Genomic DNA, 17,279 nt, shown 5'->3' on the forward strand with positions numbered 1-17,279 from the left:
TACATTCTTGCAGGAAAGCAGATCGCCTACATAGGGTGTCCTTTTCTCAAATCAATTTTGAGTGTGCGTTTGCAAGATGAATCATTTGTTCATGAGACAAAGTTCATCCGAGCGTACATTCTTGCAGGAAAGCAGATCGCCTACATAGGGTGTCCTTTTCTCAATTCCATTTTGAGTGCACGTTCCTACAAAACGTACATTCTTGCAGGAAAGCAGATCGCCTACATAGGGTGTCCTTTTCTCAAATCCATTTTGAGTGTGCGTTTGCAAGATGAATCATTTGTTCATGAGACAAAGTTCATCCGAGCGTACATTCTTGCCGGAAAGCAGATCGCCTACATAGGGTGTCCTTTTCTCAATTCCATTTTGAGTGCACGTTCTTACAAAACGTGCATTCTTGCAGGAAAGCAGATCGCCTACATAGGGTGTCCTTTTCTCAAATCCATTTTGAGTGTGCGTTTGCAAGATGAATCATTTGTTCATGAGACAAAGTTCATCCGAGCGTACATTCTTGCAGGAAAGCAGATCGCCTACATAGGGTGTCCTTTTCTCAAATCAATTTTGAGTGTGCGTTTGCAAGATGAATCATTTGTTCATGAGACAAAGTTCATCCGAGCGTACATTCTTGCAGGAAAGCAGATCGCCTACATAGGGTGTCCTTTTCTCAATTCCATTTTGAGTGCACGTTCCTACAAAACGTACATTCTTGCAGGAAAGCAGATCGCCTACATAGGGTGTCCTTTTCACAATTCAATTTTGAGTGTACGTTCTTACAAAACGTTCATTCTTACAGAAAAGTAGATCGCCTACATAGGGTGTCCTTTTCACAATTTCATTTTGAGTTTGCGTTCGCAGGGTGAATCATTTGTTCATGAGACAAATTCATCCCGGCGTGCATTCTAACATGAAACTAGGATGAAACATTTATTCAAGAGGCACAATTCAATCGAAAATCAGTCAAATGTTCACCAATACAAAACACCTCAAACACGTGTGTACATAATAAAAAAAAATTAATATTCCATTAAAACTGCTCTAGAAAAGGCAGCTATATCAGATCCATCGCATTTTATATCCATAAAAACAAAAAGGTTAAGCAATTGAAAAATAATAAATTGATAAAACCAAAAGTTTTCATTCACACCTATGCAAAACCTGTTCAATTGGTTATTTTCAAATAACACAAATTAACCTAGGAATCAAATTCTTGGAAGCAGAGTCATAAAACACGCTCAATAAATAATCTTAAGCAAACCAAGCAAAATCATATCATAGAAAATCTTTAAAGTATCATGCAGAACAAATACGCTAAAACATTTAGCGTAGAGATATGATTTATCTCTATTTTCAATGGGTTTAAAAAAATACCCTTTTCAAAATTAGTTTGCCAAAGAGTCAACAATCAGCAATTGCTTTTAAACCTTTTATTTTGAGTGTGCGTTCTTACAAAACGCACATTCTTCCAGGAAAGCAGATTGCCTACGAAGGGCATCCTTTTCACAGTTCGATTTCGAGTGTGCGTTCACAGGGTGAATCATTTGTTCTTGAGGCAAAATTCATCCCAGCGTACATTCTTTCATGAAGACAGAATGAATCGTTTGTTCAAGAGACAAAGTTCAATTGGGAACCATCAGTTCATATTATGAAATAAAATATTAAATACTCAAAACATAAATATTTCAAACATTTACATAAAAACATACATATACATTCCTTGAAGTAGGAAGCATGACTAAATATTATGTTCATTTTCTTTTCTTTCCGAGAATTTCCAACAAGAGAAGTGTCTGAGAACACAATCACCAATCAATTCTCTTGATTCTGTAGAATCAAAGTGGGCAGGGACATCTGTTGATCAATTGATCAATGCCAGCAAGTAATCATGTCCTTAGCAACAAAAGCAAGTAGCTGGTCTGTCACAGCAGAGCGGCAACTGCAACATCAAGAACAACAGATTAAACCGCCAGCTATAGGTAAACAACATTACTTTGCAACAGTTTACAACTGCTGCAACTCTTGCAACACAGCAATAACTACAACTAGAACTTCAACAACAACAGCAACAATTGTTGCAACAAAAACAACCTTTTTACAACAAACCTCTGTGATTCAGCCTCATACACCGGTTATTCAGCAGCAACAACATCAGCCTGTTATACAACAAAACCATAAACAGAAAACTGTAATACTGCCAACGTTCCTCCAACCATCAGTTATCATTCAACAACAACCCTCTGAGCATACTGTTGTCCAGCAGGTTGGACAATCACAACAAGTTCAACACACAACAACTCTCCAAATACAACCACAATAACAAAACAATATCTACAAGTTTCAAAACAGCCACTAACGCAAAAACAGCAAACAAGTACGCAACAAACTGTCCACTCTCAACAACAGTAGGTTTTGACTACAAATCAGTCTTTGCAAACAAAGCAACAACACCGCCCCATAAACAACAGAATCCACAAATCTCCCAACAACAACAATCACAACAGGTAGTGCAATAGCCTCCACAACAGTTGCAACCGCATGAACATCAAACAAACTCTGGAACACCTCATCAGTTGCCAGCATTAACCAAAGGCAGAAAATAAAATGCAAAAGTTTTCAACACCAAAAAATTTTTAAATTTTAACTACTCAAAATGTTCATTGTTCAGCAGACATCACGGAAAAAACAATACAAGCCCTGAATATTAGAATCTATATTGCACAGTAAAACCAGCAAAACAGATTTTACTCATCTAACAGATCTCCAAGGCATACAACAGACTTTCAGTCTGGAGGTCTATGTGAACCACGATTTCCTCAGTCATTGTGATAAATTCATTACATAATACCCGAATCGACTTGGTTTTTTCATTGGCATATACACGAAGGGGGGCCAATGTTTTCCCAATGTCCTTGAGCAAATGCTATTCGGAAGAAGCCCCCACCCAACGCATCGAAGATCAACAATCATCAATTATTAAACCGAAGGTTTAAAGTGGGCAGGATGTTAAATAATCCGTGCCTACGTGCAGGAGAAGCCTCTCAACAAACACAACATCTCAAAGGAACAGGCGATCAGCGAACAAGCTGTGTGTATCTTTTTTTCCTTAACAACCAACAACACCAGGCAACGATCGTGTGTGTTGCATCCTTCTTTTTCCTCCTCTCATTTTCCTCAGTCAAAAATGTCAGTCGTAAAAAGATATTCAATAAAAAGGACGTGCCACGAGCAGTCCAACTAAAACCAAATAACTCTGTTTTATTTATTTATAATTTAATAATTGAAAGTAAAACTATACAGTCCACTCTCAGGTTATTGTTCAACGAAGAAATAAAATGCAAGACTGGGTCGCACGAACTTGCTCTTATGCTTAAAGTAACTTTAATGTTAAAGCTTTTTGTTCAAGAAAATTAGGAAAAATTTGATATTTTCAAGAAATTTCATAGGTAGTGTAAAAAAATAAAATCTGTTCTTATAATTAATTAAACACCGTTTTAAATGATGTTTTACAAGAACACCAAGTATGCCATTTTATTACTTGTATAAAAAGGTATTTTCAGAAAAAAATTTTCGAAAATCGTTGGAGCCGTTTTTTTTTTTAATAATTTTTTGTACATATGTATATAAAAAATTTCTAACATTTTTCAAAAAAAAAGTTGGTATGCCATTTTGAAGAAATAAGTAATTTACTCATAAAAACTAAATTTCAAAATTTTTCATCAATCAGTTTTTAAAAAATTGATTTTTCAAAAAAAAATTTGAAATATTTTTTAAAAATCCAAAAATGCGTTCTTTGAAAATTTTCTAAAATTTTAATATTACCTTTACTTAAACACTTTTATATAAAAATTTTCATTGAAATCGGGTTAATGTTGTACGAGATATTCAGAAACGAAAAAACCGTTCTATGACAGGTACCGTTAATAACGGTACAAAAAATAATTTTATTTTTTTCAAAAGTTGGCTCTTATGTGTAATACTACACTCAAAAATTTTAATCGAAATCGTTAGAGCCGTTTTTGAAAAAAAATTAACTTTTCTATTTCCGTTAGGTATATGGCAGGTACCGTTAGTTTTGGTCATAAAAAACAATTTCAATTTCCCCTCTAGGGAATCACCAAAAACTGTCAACTACCAAGTTTGAAGAAAATCACTTCACTCGTTTAGGCTACAGCTCCAGATAGACAGACAGACAGAATTGCCGGACCCACTTTTTTGGCATTCTCCATCATCGTAATGTCATGTAAAATTGTTATCTCGACTTCAATTTTTTTTACGAATCCTAAACTTGCCCTATAGTACCTATATCGCAAGTAAAAATTTTTGACAAATATTTAATTTTATTGCTAGAAATAGAAAAAAAAGAGTGTGTGTACACATGTACACGCGACTGAACTTATACTTCTCATTCAGTATATGTAAATGAATTTCATTTGATATTTTTAATTTCTATTATTTAATTAATTAATCCACACTTCATTCTTTTACATTTTAATCAAGTGAACAATAAATTAATTCTTTCATCCTCCTTGCGTCCATGTAGTTTTCAATTTATTCTGTGAAATTTACTCATGTTGTGCGGTTCAGAACGTACGGTATATGCTTAACGAAACTAAATGAATTGCGCATAAAATGTGCGATATGGTAATTTTATGAGAATTGTGTGTGCTTTAGCACTAGTAGTAGCAATATGGAACTTGCAGGGTTGCTACAAAGCTCAAAAGTGAGCTGAGCTCAGCTCACAGCTCAGCTCAAATTTTGAGCTAGCTCACTTTTGAGCTATGTACTATAGCTCCAGCTCATTTGAGCTAAGCTGAAAGTGAGCTGAGCTGATGGTTGAGCTGAGCTGTTGGGTGAGGTGAGCTGATGGTTGAGCTGAGCTGTTGGGTGAGCTAAGGTAAAGTAAGCTGAAACACCATAGCTTAAGATTTTTGGTTCTAGTTATTAATGGAATTATTTTAACACATGGATATTTTTATAAATAAAACAGATAATTTTTCGTGATCTTTTCTCTTGGTTTTTTTAATAGTAAATATATTTCTATTTTTTTTAGTAAAATATTTCTTTTTTTATCATAAAAAAATTTCGGTACAATCCGTTTTTTCGACTTTTTTCAAAATTCCGAGAAAATCACGTTTGAAAGTTAGGGTAAATTTTTTTTCGAAAAATCTCCGACCCTTTGAACGCTCCTGGAAGCTAAACCGCTTGAGAGCAATTTTTGGGAGTGATGCCAAATGAAAGCTTGTATCATGGGCCTACGCTTTGCACATTAACAGATTTTTAAAAATTCCATGTTAAACCACCACATCATGCCTTTTTTTTCAGAATCGTGACTATTTTTTTTTACTTTTAAATTCTCCCGGTTTGAGAACTCGTGGACCTACAGGGATGGGAGTTGTACCCAAATGTAGGTAGTCCCCGCTACCTTTGGGCATCAAAAATTTTGTATTCATTTTTTTTTTTCAAAATTCCGAGATATAGCCTTTGGAAGTTGGTTACGCGAAAAAGCTTCTGGGAGCTGAACGCTTTGATCTAGAGACAGGGGAGTGGTGCCATATGAAAGCTTATATTCTCAGCTACCCGATAGTGGTATAATCCGGTTTTTCGATTTTTTTCAAAATTCCGAGAAAATCGCCTTTGAAAGTTGGGGTACAATTTTTTTTCGAAAAATCCCCGAATCTTTGAACGGTCCTAGAAGCTAAACCGCTTGAGAGCAATTTTTGGGAGTGATGCCAAATGATAGCTTGTGTCATGGGCCTACGCGCTGCACATTATCAGATTTTTTAAAAATCGCCTTCCATGTTAAACCGCCACATCATGCCTTTTTTTCAGAATCGCGAATATTTTTTTTTTACTTTTAAGTTCTCCCGGTTTGAGAACGCGTGGACCTACAGGGATGGGAGTTGTACCCAAATGTAGGTTAGAGTCCCCGCTACCTTTTGGCATCAAACAATTTTTTTCATTTTCTTCAAAATTTCGAGATATAGGCGTTGGAAGTTGGGGCGCTCACTTTCAGCTCAGCTCACTTCCAGCTCAGCTCAAATGAGCTAAGCTATGGTACCTAGCTCAAATTTGAGCTGAGCTGTGAGCTGAGCTGAAATGTGAGCTTTAAGCAACTCTGGCAACTTGCCACATGGAAATTATCACATGCAACTTGCTACATGCAACTTGCATCATGTAACTTGCCACATGCAACTTGCCACACGCAACTTTCCACATGCAACTTGCCACACGCAACTTGCCACATACAACTTGCCACATGCAACTTGCCACATGTAACTTGCCACATGCAACTTGCCACATGCAACTTGCCACATGAAACATGTAACTTGCAACGTGTTGTGTGTTTTATGTTTGCCGTACTGCGGCGTACTGCATTTTTAAATACTAAAGTACTGCCTACTCTAAAGGTGAAACGACAGCCCTGCTACCCAGGGTGATCGCGTCATAATCCCTTTGACATTCTTGTCAAAAAGTAAATTTTCATACCCACCCTCCCATAAGAAGTATAACTTCAAAAATTAGCTGATGGAATCGAATCTAGAACTTCATCGATTTATTATTATAATTTTTCAATTTGTTACAAAATTAAGAAGAAAAAACGAATAAAAGATTTTCTCGATTTTTGGACCTCAAATATCTATTAAACGGTTAGATAAACGAAAAAAGTGTACAAGGCCTTTTTTGTAGAATATGTAAAGAAAGAATATGTAAAGAAATTTGCTAAAAAGTCGATTTTTAAATAAATGATTTTTTTTTAGTAGAAGCTTGATGTAAAAATGGAAAATTGCGAAGCGGAGGACCTTCCCATTAATATTAAGAGCTCATATTTGGTGTGTATATTCGAGAGGTGTCTAGCAATCGATTTTTCGGAGTACCAAATAAAAAAAAAGAATTTTGATTTTTTTGATCCACCCTAAGCTGTATATTATTTTTAACAGCCTTTTGAGTTCTTGATATTAATGATAAATGCATTTTATTATTTTATTTCAATTTTATTCGTTCAATATTTTATTTTATTTTCAGTTTACAAAAAATTATTCAAAAAAAAAATAGGTATTCAATTCATTCTTACAATAGATTATAATATAAAATAATCAAAATAAAGTATTTTTTCTGCAAATGCAAAAAATTTAACTTAAATAAATTCATTTAAATATAGTGGGATAGAAATACAAAACAAAAAATGCTGGAATTTTTACTTGGAAATATCAATCCTCTTGATTTTGTTGCGAAACTTCAAAGAAGCCTTGGTTCCCTTTTTATTCATTCGCACAGATATACGACCCCATGGACGATAAATGAAAAATGCTCGATGGTGACGTTTGCCTTTCAAAATTATACCTTTAAAAGGATCATCTGGTGCTTCGGTCCTAGCCAGTTCAACTAGGTCATCGCTACCATCATCGGCTACAAGATGACCATCATTAAAATTGATTCGTAGCTGTAGTTGCCGTTCCAGCATTCGCAGATTAGTTTGTGCAAGAAAATTCATACCAACAATTGCATCGTCATTTAATTCGGGAAAGAATGTCATTTCACCGGTTATATCGGAGTCTTTGTACACAAATGTCATAGTGTAGTGTTCTGATACAGTCATTCGATATCCATTTGCCATAGTCACGGTTTTTTGTTCCTTTCGCATAGGCATATCCATATCCAAGAATGTCTGTCTTAGATCTGCACCAACATATGATGACGTTGCTCCAGTATCAATCAATGCTTTGTAAATCTGCTCACCCACTTTGATAACGACGAATTTATGGGAATCAATATTTGGAAATGATGGTGGGCCATCAGTTTCATTTTTATTTATTTCTGATTGAGATTCCATTTTAAGATTAAGTGATAGATCTTCTCTTTCTTTCCAAATAAATCAAGGAATTCTTTCTCTTTCGCACTTAGTAACAACGATGAATGTGAGAGAAGAAGACAATTTAATAGAAATTTGCACGTGGTTATATGACTTTGGATGAATAAAGATAATGTGAACTATAAGCGAAACAAATGAACAAAACAGGTTCTAGAATAGGTAGCAATCGAAAAAAATAATCATATGCATGCAAGTGGAAATGTATTTATGTTAATAATTGTGTTTGTTTGTTTTTTTTTTCTTAAATTCGACAAGTTTGGCATGATTAAGGAGGTAAAAAATATGTAATGCAAAATAAATGATTAAACTATGTAATTATGATGATTATGCATTTATGTAATAAGCTTTTCGCCAGTCTGTTTCTAACCTTAAATTGAAGAACTGGACGAAAGAAGATATCCCCATTTTTTAGTTTAGAAATTTCTGTACCTATTTCCCGTTTTTTTTTTAGATTTGTCTAATTTTTTTCTCAAAAATATATAGGGTGATGGCATGTAAGGTCAGCCCCCGCCAGTAGTCAGCCACTTCGTCATAAAATCCAGCAAAATAGTAAACGCAAAAGATTTTTTTCTCTGATTATTTTTTTTTCTAAAAGCCTAACTATTTTTCTGTCTGGGTGAAAAAAATTGTTACAATGCAGCTGCTCGTTCTCTTGTAAAAAATACTAGTTTGCTCCAAGTTTTCGAAAAAGTCAGATCTGTGACTATTTCATAATTTAAAATTAGTAAAATATTGTAGGTAAGGGCATTATGTGATTATTTATAGGTTATTAATAGTTTTTATTTCACTTTTTCTACAAAAAAAAATTACAAAATATTGTTAGTAAATTATTTACAGGGGGGGGGGGGGGCTGACCTTAGGAGACAAATTATTCTTAATTCTCCTAAGGTCAGCCCCCCCGGCTGACTACTGAAAACTCCTTTTTAAAATTTTTTTTTTAACCTGAATATGCAAGATTAAGAGAATTTTGTTCTCTTTTAGATTGGCGCAAAAAAAAATATGAAAAAAGTTAATAGTTTCAGTAGTCAGCCGCCCATAAAGGTTACGATAGAATGGGTGGCTGACTATAGATGACACAATATTCTATTGTCAGCCGTATAGCCCTACTAACAATTTTGCTTCTATAATGCTTTACAGAAGCAACAATTGCATCTGTAAAGCTTTATAGAACCAAAAGTGTTTGTCGGGAGGTATGTTTAGTTTTTAGAAAAATAAAAACATATGGAAACCTTGGCCGTTTTCCAAAATAAAGTCCGGAGTGAAGAATTATCTTCAAAATTATTATTATAATTATGGAAATCAAAATTTTAAAGACTCAAGCCTACTATGCTGCTAAAGCGAAACGAAATTTTCCATACAAAAAAGCTCAAAGAAATCTTGAACGAAATTTAATTTATTTTGTTTTAGTGTCAAAACTTACTTTTTGATGTTTTTTCTTGAATTTTATTTGTAATTTTTGTATTTTCACTCTGACATACCTATTACTCTATGATTTTTGTTCGTTAACATGTTCGCTATCGAAGTTGGAGACTTAAAAATTTTTCGATTCGCTTCAGCTGTGTACTAGACACACAAAAACCTAAAAAAAATTCCACAACTACTCGGAAGAGGCAACTACCTAGAGGAACACTGCAGGACCGAATTCATGGCAGAGTTGAAGAAAAATCTAGAAAAATGGGACCCGATACAATACTGAAGGCGGCGGAGGAACAAACTCAGCGAACTGGCTTATAAACCTTACAAAGTATGGTTTTCTACAAAAAGCAACGAATCTCTTAAACACAGTGCAAACATTTATTCGTGATGATAAAAGGAAGAATCCCTTTAAAGATGATCTACCTGGAAAGTCGTGGTATTACGGATTTTTAAAACGTCACCCGGAATTGTCGATCAGAACACAAGAGGGACTATCAAAAGGTCAGATCAGTGACAGAAGAGTCGGCCAGGAAGTGGTTCCGGGATCTGAGGGCATATCGTGGTAGGATGGGGTCAGAAACATTCTTCGCGTATGTAGCCAATAGTTTTGATGGATGGCTTATAGAACAAAATATAAATCAACCACTATTATTCCTCGTCGATGGCTACAAGTCCCACCTGACCATGTCAACTATGTTTGAAAGCATAGATTATGAAGCTTATTTTATTTTGTTTAATTAACTTGTAGATACCTAAGTATCTTTTTTACATACTTAAAGACTTAGGTACTTTTTATTGATTTATTTTTATATTTTCTTTTATAACCATATCTTTTTGCATTGTTACATTAGTTAATAGATTTATTTATCTTGAATAAGGTTTGACTGAAAAAAAAGTTCCTCTTTTACCTACTTATTATTTTTTTATAAATTATTTAACTCTGAAAGGAAGACTTGTTGATACTTTTAACAATGATAACCCTTTGTATTATAAAAATGAATTTACAAGTTGGGGTTGACTACTGGAAACTCAAGGGGCCGACGACAGAAGCTCGTGGGGCTGACTACTCCAAAATCACACTTCCATCTAAAAAATGGTCTGTAATTTGTTTTGAGTAAAAAACTCGCTAAATATGTATAGAATTATATATCAATCCACACATATCAACTAATCATAAAATGTACATACTATATTCAACAATTTAATATTATATTTTTAAGGTCTAGTTGAATGCAAAAAAAAAGTTAAAGGGCTGACTACTAGTGCCATCACCCTACGAGACCAAGTTACTTTTCTTTTTTTGAAAATGAAATGAAAGTTATTCCGCCTTTAAGTGTTAGGTATTATATTTTTTGTAGGTATGAAGAATTATGTTGACCAGTGTAAGTAGATACCTTTAACTCACACGTGTAATGAAAAAAATGCAAAAAAAAAAAATAAATGTCAAAACAATGTTTTCTTACAGAATAAAACTTCTTACGTAGGTACACCGAAAAAAAAAATTTGATAATAACAGCTATCAAATTAACATTTTTGAGTGACAAAAGTCGTCCAACAATTAAAATATCAATTTTGATATTTTATCATATCATTTTGACATTTTTTAATTTTAGGTGGATGGTGAAAATTTCACTTTGACAATTAAAATATCAATGTTGACTAGATTTTACGTTTTAGTTTATTATAATGAAACCTATTTCTTTCTTTTTCTTTTTTATTATTTTTATTATTTTAAGTAGTTTTCTTTCTTTTTTCAAAACATTACTGAAAGTGAATATTCTTTACAAAATAGTGGTGATATTATTTTTTCTGTTATAGGTGATATAATTGTTTTGTTATTTTCTCTCAAACTACGTGAAGTAAAATCTTATTGCCGTGCCGGTCAAATTTTCTCAGTAAATCATACATTTTACTTCGAAAAAACACAACGCGCCTTTAAATTAGTACACATTCAGAATTTTTTATTTAATATTTTTCAATAATTTGGAATGAGAAATTGATATGAAAAAAATGATAATAAAATAACAAAAAAAATTTCCAAAATGTGACATTTAAAAAATATTGTTTTAACATTTAAAATATCATAAAACACATTTTATAGAGCATTTTTGGCTGATATTTAAAAAATGTTAATTTGATATTTAAAAAATGTTAAATTGATATTGGTTTTTTTTTCGGTGTATTTTCGAGGTTTCTTCGAATACAAACTTTAATATTTGTTTAAGGTTGAACTGTTCTTTACATTATCCTTACATATCTAGTATTGTTGTTGTTATCATTAGATTAATGTCAAAATGTGAGAACTTATTTGTTTATAGAGGCGTACATACCATTGGGGCAAGTGGGGCGGTGCCCACAACACGCCAGGGCCCCGTTAAACTTAAATAACAATTTGTTCAAGGTACAAACAAAATTTTCTTTTTCGTTAAAACCAGTTATATCCGGATTAATCTATAACCATAATTTTACAAACCACTACTATTAATTAACTTTATGCAATTTTAAGGGTTGGGGTCAAAATTCTTTTGTCAAAATTCTGCTTTCAAAATTCAAAAAGGTTTTGGAAAATGTTAAAAAGCGTGCACTTTTTAACATTTTCCAAACCCTTTTTTAATTTTTTGCAGACATTTGTAAAATCATCATTTCGCAAAATTTGATGCTTATTTCAGATTACTTACTTGCGAGTAGTACTCAATTTTTTGTTATATTTTTTTTTCCGACTTCCAAAAAGAAAGAGGTATTCAATTCGCCTGTATATTTTTTTTTTTTTTTGTATGTTTGTTACCTCATAACTTTTGACTGAGTGAACCAATTTTGATAATTCTTTTTGTATTGGGAACCTGGGGCCTGCAGTGTCGTCCCATTTCAACATAAAAACCAGTTTTGATCCATGGAAGTCGGTTTTGTTTTTTTTTTTTTTGATAGAAATGATTATTTATAATCAATAAATTTAAAAATAATTGAAAATTTTTTAATTAATCAAATAGAAACTAATATTCAAAAAAATTGAATAAGAAAAAGAATATTTTTCATCACCCAATATCGTTTCTAATTGGTTTTCAACGGTACATAAATGTTAGTTCAGTCAATGAGGAATCAAATGCAGGGGATCCGAAAAAAGTTGTAACGTCAGCTAAGTTTGGATGCAGTACGTATTGAAGAGGGGATGATCCAGAGTATAAATCTCAGTTTGCTTATTGATTGGTCTTGTGGGGCGTCCGCCATTTTGAAAAACGCATTAGTCTCAATATCTCGAGAACGATTGGTCGGACAGAAAATTTGCAAGATCTTTTTAGATTGGAAATATAATTATCTAGGAGTTATACTTTCAGAGTAACAGTACCGCTAATAGTGCATTTTTTTATATTTTAAATATTTTAAACAACTCTTAGAAATAAGTGGTAAATAACTGAAAATGAGATACTTTGCGGTTCTCTTACTCTGAAAGTATAACTCCTAGAGAAAAATGACGTATTAAGGAAAGAAAGATAAATATATTTCCAATCTAAAAAGTCTTTGCAAATTTTCTGTCCAACCAGTCGTTCTCGAGATATTGAGACTAATGCGTTTTTCAAAATGGCGGACGCCCCACAAGACTGACTGGATCTCTGGATCAACCCCTTTTCAATACTGCATCCAAACTTAGCTGACGTCACAACTTTTTTCGGATTTTTTCCCATTGACTGAACTATGTATGTGGGTTATAAGAAAGTTAGTCTTCTAGAACGTTACGAAAGTATCAAACTTAAATTAAATCAATGAGGTTTATTTTTGTTTATAGTAAACTCATAAGCTATGAAAAAAAAACTTAATAAGAAATAAAAGCAGAGTTTTGAAAGACAGAATATAAAAAAAGCAGAATTTTGAAAAACCGAATTTTCTTGAAAAAAAGCAGAATTTTGATACCAGAGTTTTAAAGTCAGAATTTTGACCCGCTGCCTAATTTTAATTATATCAAAATTCAAGCAAATTAAAAATGCCAGATAATTTAAAGGAAAGCTTATTATGGAGAAACATTATCATACTTCAAAGAAACTGAAATTATTCCCATAACAACATCCCCATTAACATGACAAAGATTTTTGGTGAATCCAAGGTGTCTGGCTATTTGGAAAGTAAAAGCTGCTCGAAGACACAATAGCTATAGGGAAAAGTTTCACATGATAATAAATTATCCGATAAATGCTTACACTATACCTAACGTATGTAGTTTAGATTAACGAGCTTACCATATAAAAAAGTTAAGCAACACTGAGAATGTAAAGTGACATGTGTCGTTTGTGCCATCAATCTACGAAGCCATTAACCACAGCAACAAAAATAGCTTTAAAAGTTTTCGTCTTACATCACTGTTTTTTTTTTTTTTTTTCGTAATTTGAACATGTTTAAAAATAAAACAAAATTGTCTGCCTACATGTCGAAACTTATCAACTCAACTACATTACTTCAACATCATCCTTTTTAAATCTGTACGAATAAAATTATTGCACCACGCAATACCCAACCCATGTCACCCATTCAACCCCTTCCTTGCCCCCACCCCTCTGGCATTCAAAATCCAAAAATAAAAAAAAAAAAAACAACACAAACAATTCAGGAAAAGAATATTCTCTTCCCATGGGGCTATTGACAATTTCTTGATGTCGAAAACATGGACATTAAAACTGTCTCCCTTCACTGCAAATGCCAATTTATAACCCCAAAAAGGACATTTTCCATTCGTTACCAGTTTTTCGATTCCAAAATTACTCTGCAAGTTTAAAATTTGAGCTTTTTCCAGTAGGTATAGGTATATAGTAGGATAAAAAGTATTAACCCAAATGCTTTGCTTACATTTTTGAACGACCAAACCGTTTTAATTTTTTTTTTTTACTTTTTTATTCTATATTTTTTCTTTTTTGTGTGTCATTTCAGTACTCACTTTTGCAGACAGTCGTGGAAGCATGCCAAAAGAAGAAACACTGCAAATTCAACGGATCACCCCAGTTTTATGGGCTGGGAGCCAGCGGTGTCGGAGACACAAGTGGCAGCAGTAGCTACCACAGCAGCACATCGACGTCGACGTCCGGCATCAGTATGGATCCTTGCCCGAAGCGGAGGAAAATTGTCGAGATTGCATATAAGTGCAGGCCATGTAAGTTCCAAGTTACTTTTTTTTTCCTATTGTCTTTAATGTTTCAGAATCAGGTTGTATCTTGATGTGACTTTTAAAGGCCCCAAGGCATTAGGGCGCTTTTAAGATGCAAAGTGAAACAATTGCCTTAATTGAAATTTTAAAAATGTATAGGTAATAAGAAAGTATATTTACACAAACAATAACAATCATAAAAGCTTTGAGGTAGATATTCAAATATAAAGAAGGCTGGATTTAAATTGTGGTATTTAATCGATAATCCAGTCACATTGCAATTAAAGACTCATATTATCAAAATGGGCAGTTCTGATGAAATAATTTAAATGCCTAACTAAATGTTTTGGGTTTCACAAAAACTGCTTTTATAAGATAAAAGTAAAGTAACAAGTACAAAATTGATGCCTTAGGTATTCATTTTCTTTGTAAGGCTTTTGCTTAAGATCTTTAGAACCTGCTCAAAAAACCAATAAAAGGAGCATTATTTATAAAAACTGTTACTGACGTTGATTTTTTTAATTCCGTTTGAAGCAAGTTGACATTCAATCTGTACCCAAAAAAAAACCCTCACTTTTTAGGGGAGCAATTTAAAGTTTTTGCAAAAAGTTTGAGTTTCAAATAGCTTTTCAAAAAAAGGCGCGAAGCACGGCACTACTGTGCTTCGCGCTTTTAGTACTTTTTGGTGTCAAAAATCATTTCCATGTCCATTTCTTGACGAAAAGTCATAAAATATGGTGCACTGAAGCATATTAGTATAGGTTAGGTTAAGGGCCAATTTGTTCACATTCGATTCAGTCTTGGATTTAGTTTCATAATGAATTTGCCAAGTATAATAGTAAAACACACTTTTAGACCTCTTATTATTATTATGCTATTCCTTGAATTTTTTCATTATTATTATTCTACATAAAAGAAAAATGTTCAATTAATTTTTTTAAAACAAACAAAAATATTTCATAATGGTTTTGAAATATTCCATTTTTTTAATTTCTTGTACCTATAACTAAAATATTTTAAGAATTATTTTAGAAATATTTACAGCCGCTCGAAAATATTTTTTTTAGTTTTTTTTTTTTTATTTTTTTTCAAAAAAATAAAAATTGGTTGGTAGTCTAGTAGGTATATCATTCAAAAGAAATTATTTATAAATTGTCACATAAAAACAAAGTTTCAAAAGAATTCATTGATCCGTTTTCAAAAAATTGAATTTTAAAAACAAAATTTTGAATTTTTTATTAAATAAAATGCACGAAAATTAATTTGTCAAATCCATTTAAACGTCAGTTAGTTTTAATTTGTTTTTGAGAAATTTTAGGAAACAAATTGTTAAGAATGCCTTTAACCCCTTTCAAACCTAAGCTATGAAAATCAATATTAAAAAATGGTTTTTTTTCGGTATTATCGGGTCAAAAACATCACAACTAAGAAATATGAATAGCAAAAAGTTATTTTCCAAAATAATAAATAGCAAAACTAATGTGTTTTTCTCATGTTACATGTAAGTAACATGCACTGCCTATGACCACCAAAAAAAGTCGGAGATCTGAGAAAATAACTTTTATGAAACTTTAATGTATGCTACTTCTTCTAAGCAAAAAAAAAACAAAACACTTTCTGCATTAACATTTTTATATCTTTTTTTTCAAAATTATGACCATATATAAAAAAAAAAAAAATTGTAAAAAAAAAAAAATGTCAATTTCAGTCCCTTTCTCGATAAAATAAAATGCACGACTGGGTCTCACGAACTTGCTCTTAGAGTTAAAGTTGCTTAAATTTTTAAGACTTTTTATATAGAAATTTGGAAAAAAAAAGTTCGTTTTTTAAAAAAAGTAAAATAAAATCTAAAATTAAATTGCCCTCCAAAACAAGTATGCAGTTTTAATTGATATATTAACATGCATTTTTAGAAAAAAAATTTTCAAAATCGTTAGAGCCGTTTTTTAAAAAACTAATTTTTTATAAATAATTTTTTGGAAAAAAAGTTTTAAAATAAAATTGGTATGCCATTCTTTAGAAATCACTTATCAACATCTAAAAACAAAATTTCAAAAAAATTCAATGTCCCGTTTTCGATAATTTGATTTTTCAAAAAAAAAATTTCAAAATTTTTTTAAAAATCCAAAAATTATTTTTTTCAAAATCTTATTTTTGGCTTATATTTAAATTATATAAATGCTTCTTCACAAAAAGTTTCGTTGAAATCGAATAAGTAGTTTCGGAGATAATCGGATTTGAAAAAAAACGGTTCTATTGCAGGTACCATTAATAATGATTCTCAAAAAAAAAATTTTTCATTGGAAGATAGACCTTAGCTTAAAACTAACACTTGAATTTTTTAAACAAAATCGTTAGAGCCGTTTTCGAGATATTTCAATTTTACTAAAATCGGTATATGACAAGTACCGTTATTTTTGGTCCAAAAAAATTAATTCCAAAAAAACCTCTGGAGAGTCGCTGAATAACGATACTTACCAAGTTTGACATTAATCGGTCCATACGTTTAGGCTGTAGCTCCTTATACAGACAGACAGACAGACAGACAGACTGACAGACAGACTGACAGACAGACAGACTGACAGACAGACAGACAGACAGACAGACAGACAGACAGACAGACAGACAGACAGACAGACAGACAGACAGACAGACAGACAGACAGACGGACTTCCGGGACCCACTTTTTTGGCATTGTCTACCATCGTAATGTCATGGAAAAATGTTATCTCAACTTTTTTTTTTTGTACGAATGCATAACTTGATATATAGTACCTATATCGCAAGTAAAAAAATTAAAGGTATGATATTTGACTAGCATTTTGTAATAATCCAGTTACTAGACATTATTATCTTTCAATTAAGCCA

General features: G+C 32.3%; 1 protein-coding gene across 3 annotated transcripts in view; it reads left to right on the forward strand.

Moving 5' to 3' along the window:
• Positions 1 to 17,279, forward strand: part of LOC129913453 (uncharacterized) — a 711,188-nt gene that overhangs the window by 515,512 nt on the left and 178,397 nt on the right. For all 3 annotated transcript variants that reach the window (XM_055992144.1, XM_055992142.1, XM_055992143.1), the window contains exon 4: positions 14,198 to 14,417. In XM_055992144.1, the coding sequence (XP_055848119.1) occupies positions 14,198 to 14,417 (220 nt within the window). The remainder of the gene's footprint in view (positions 1 to 14,197; positions 14,418 to 17,279) is intronic.

Source organism: Episyrphus balteatus, chromosome 3, assembly GCF_945859705.1.
Source record: "Episyrphus balteatus chromosome 3, idEpiBalt1.1, whole genome shotgun sequence".
NCBI lineage: Eukaryota > Metazoa > Arthropoda > Insecta > Diptera > Syrphidae > Episyrphus > Episyrphus balteatus.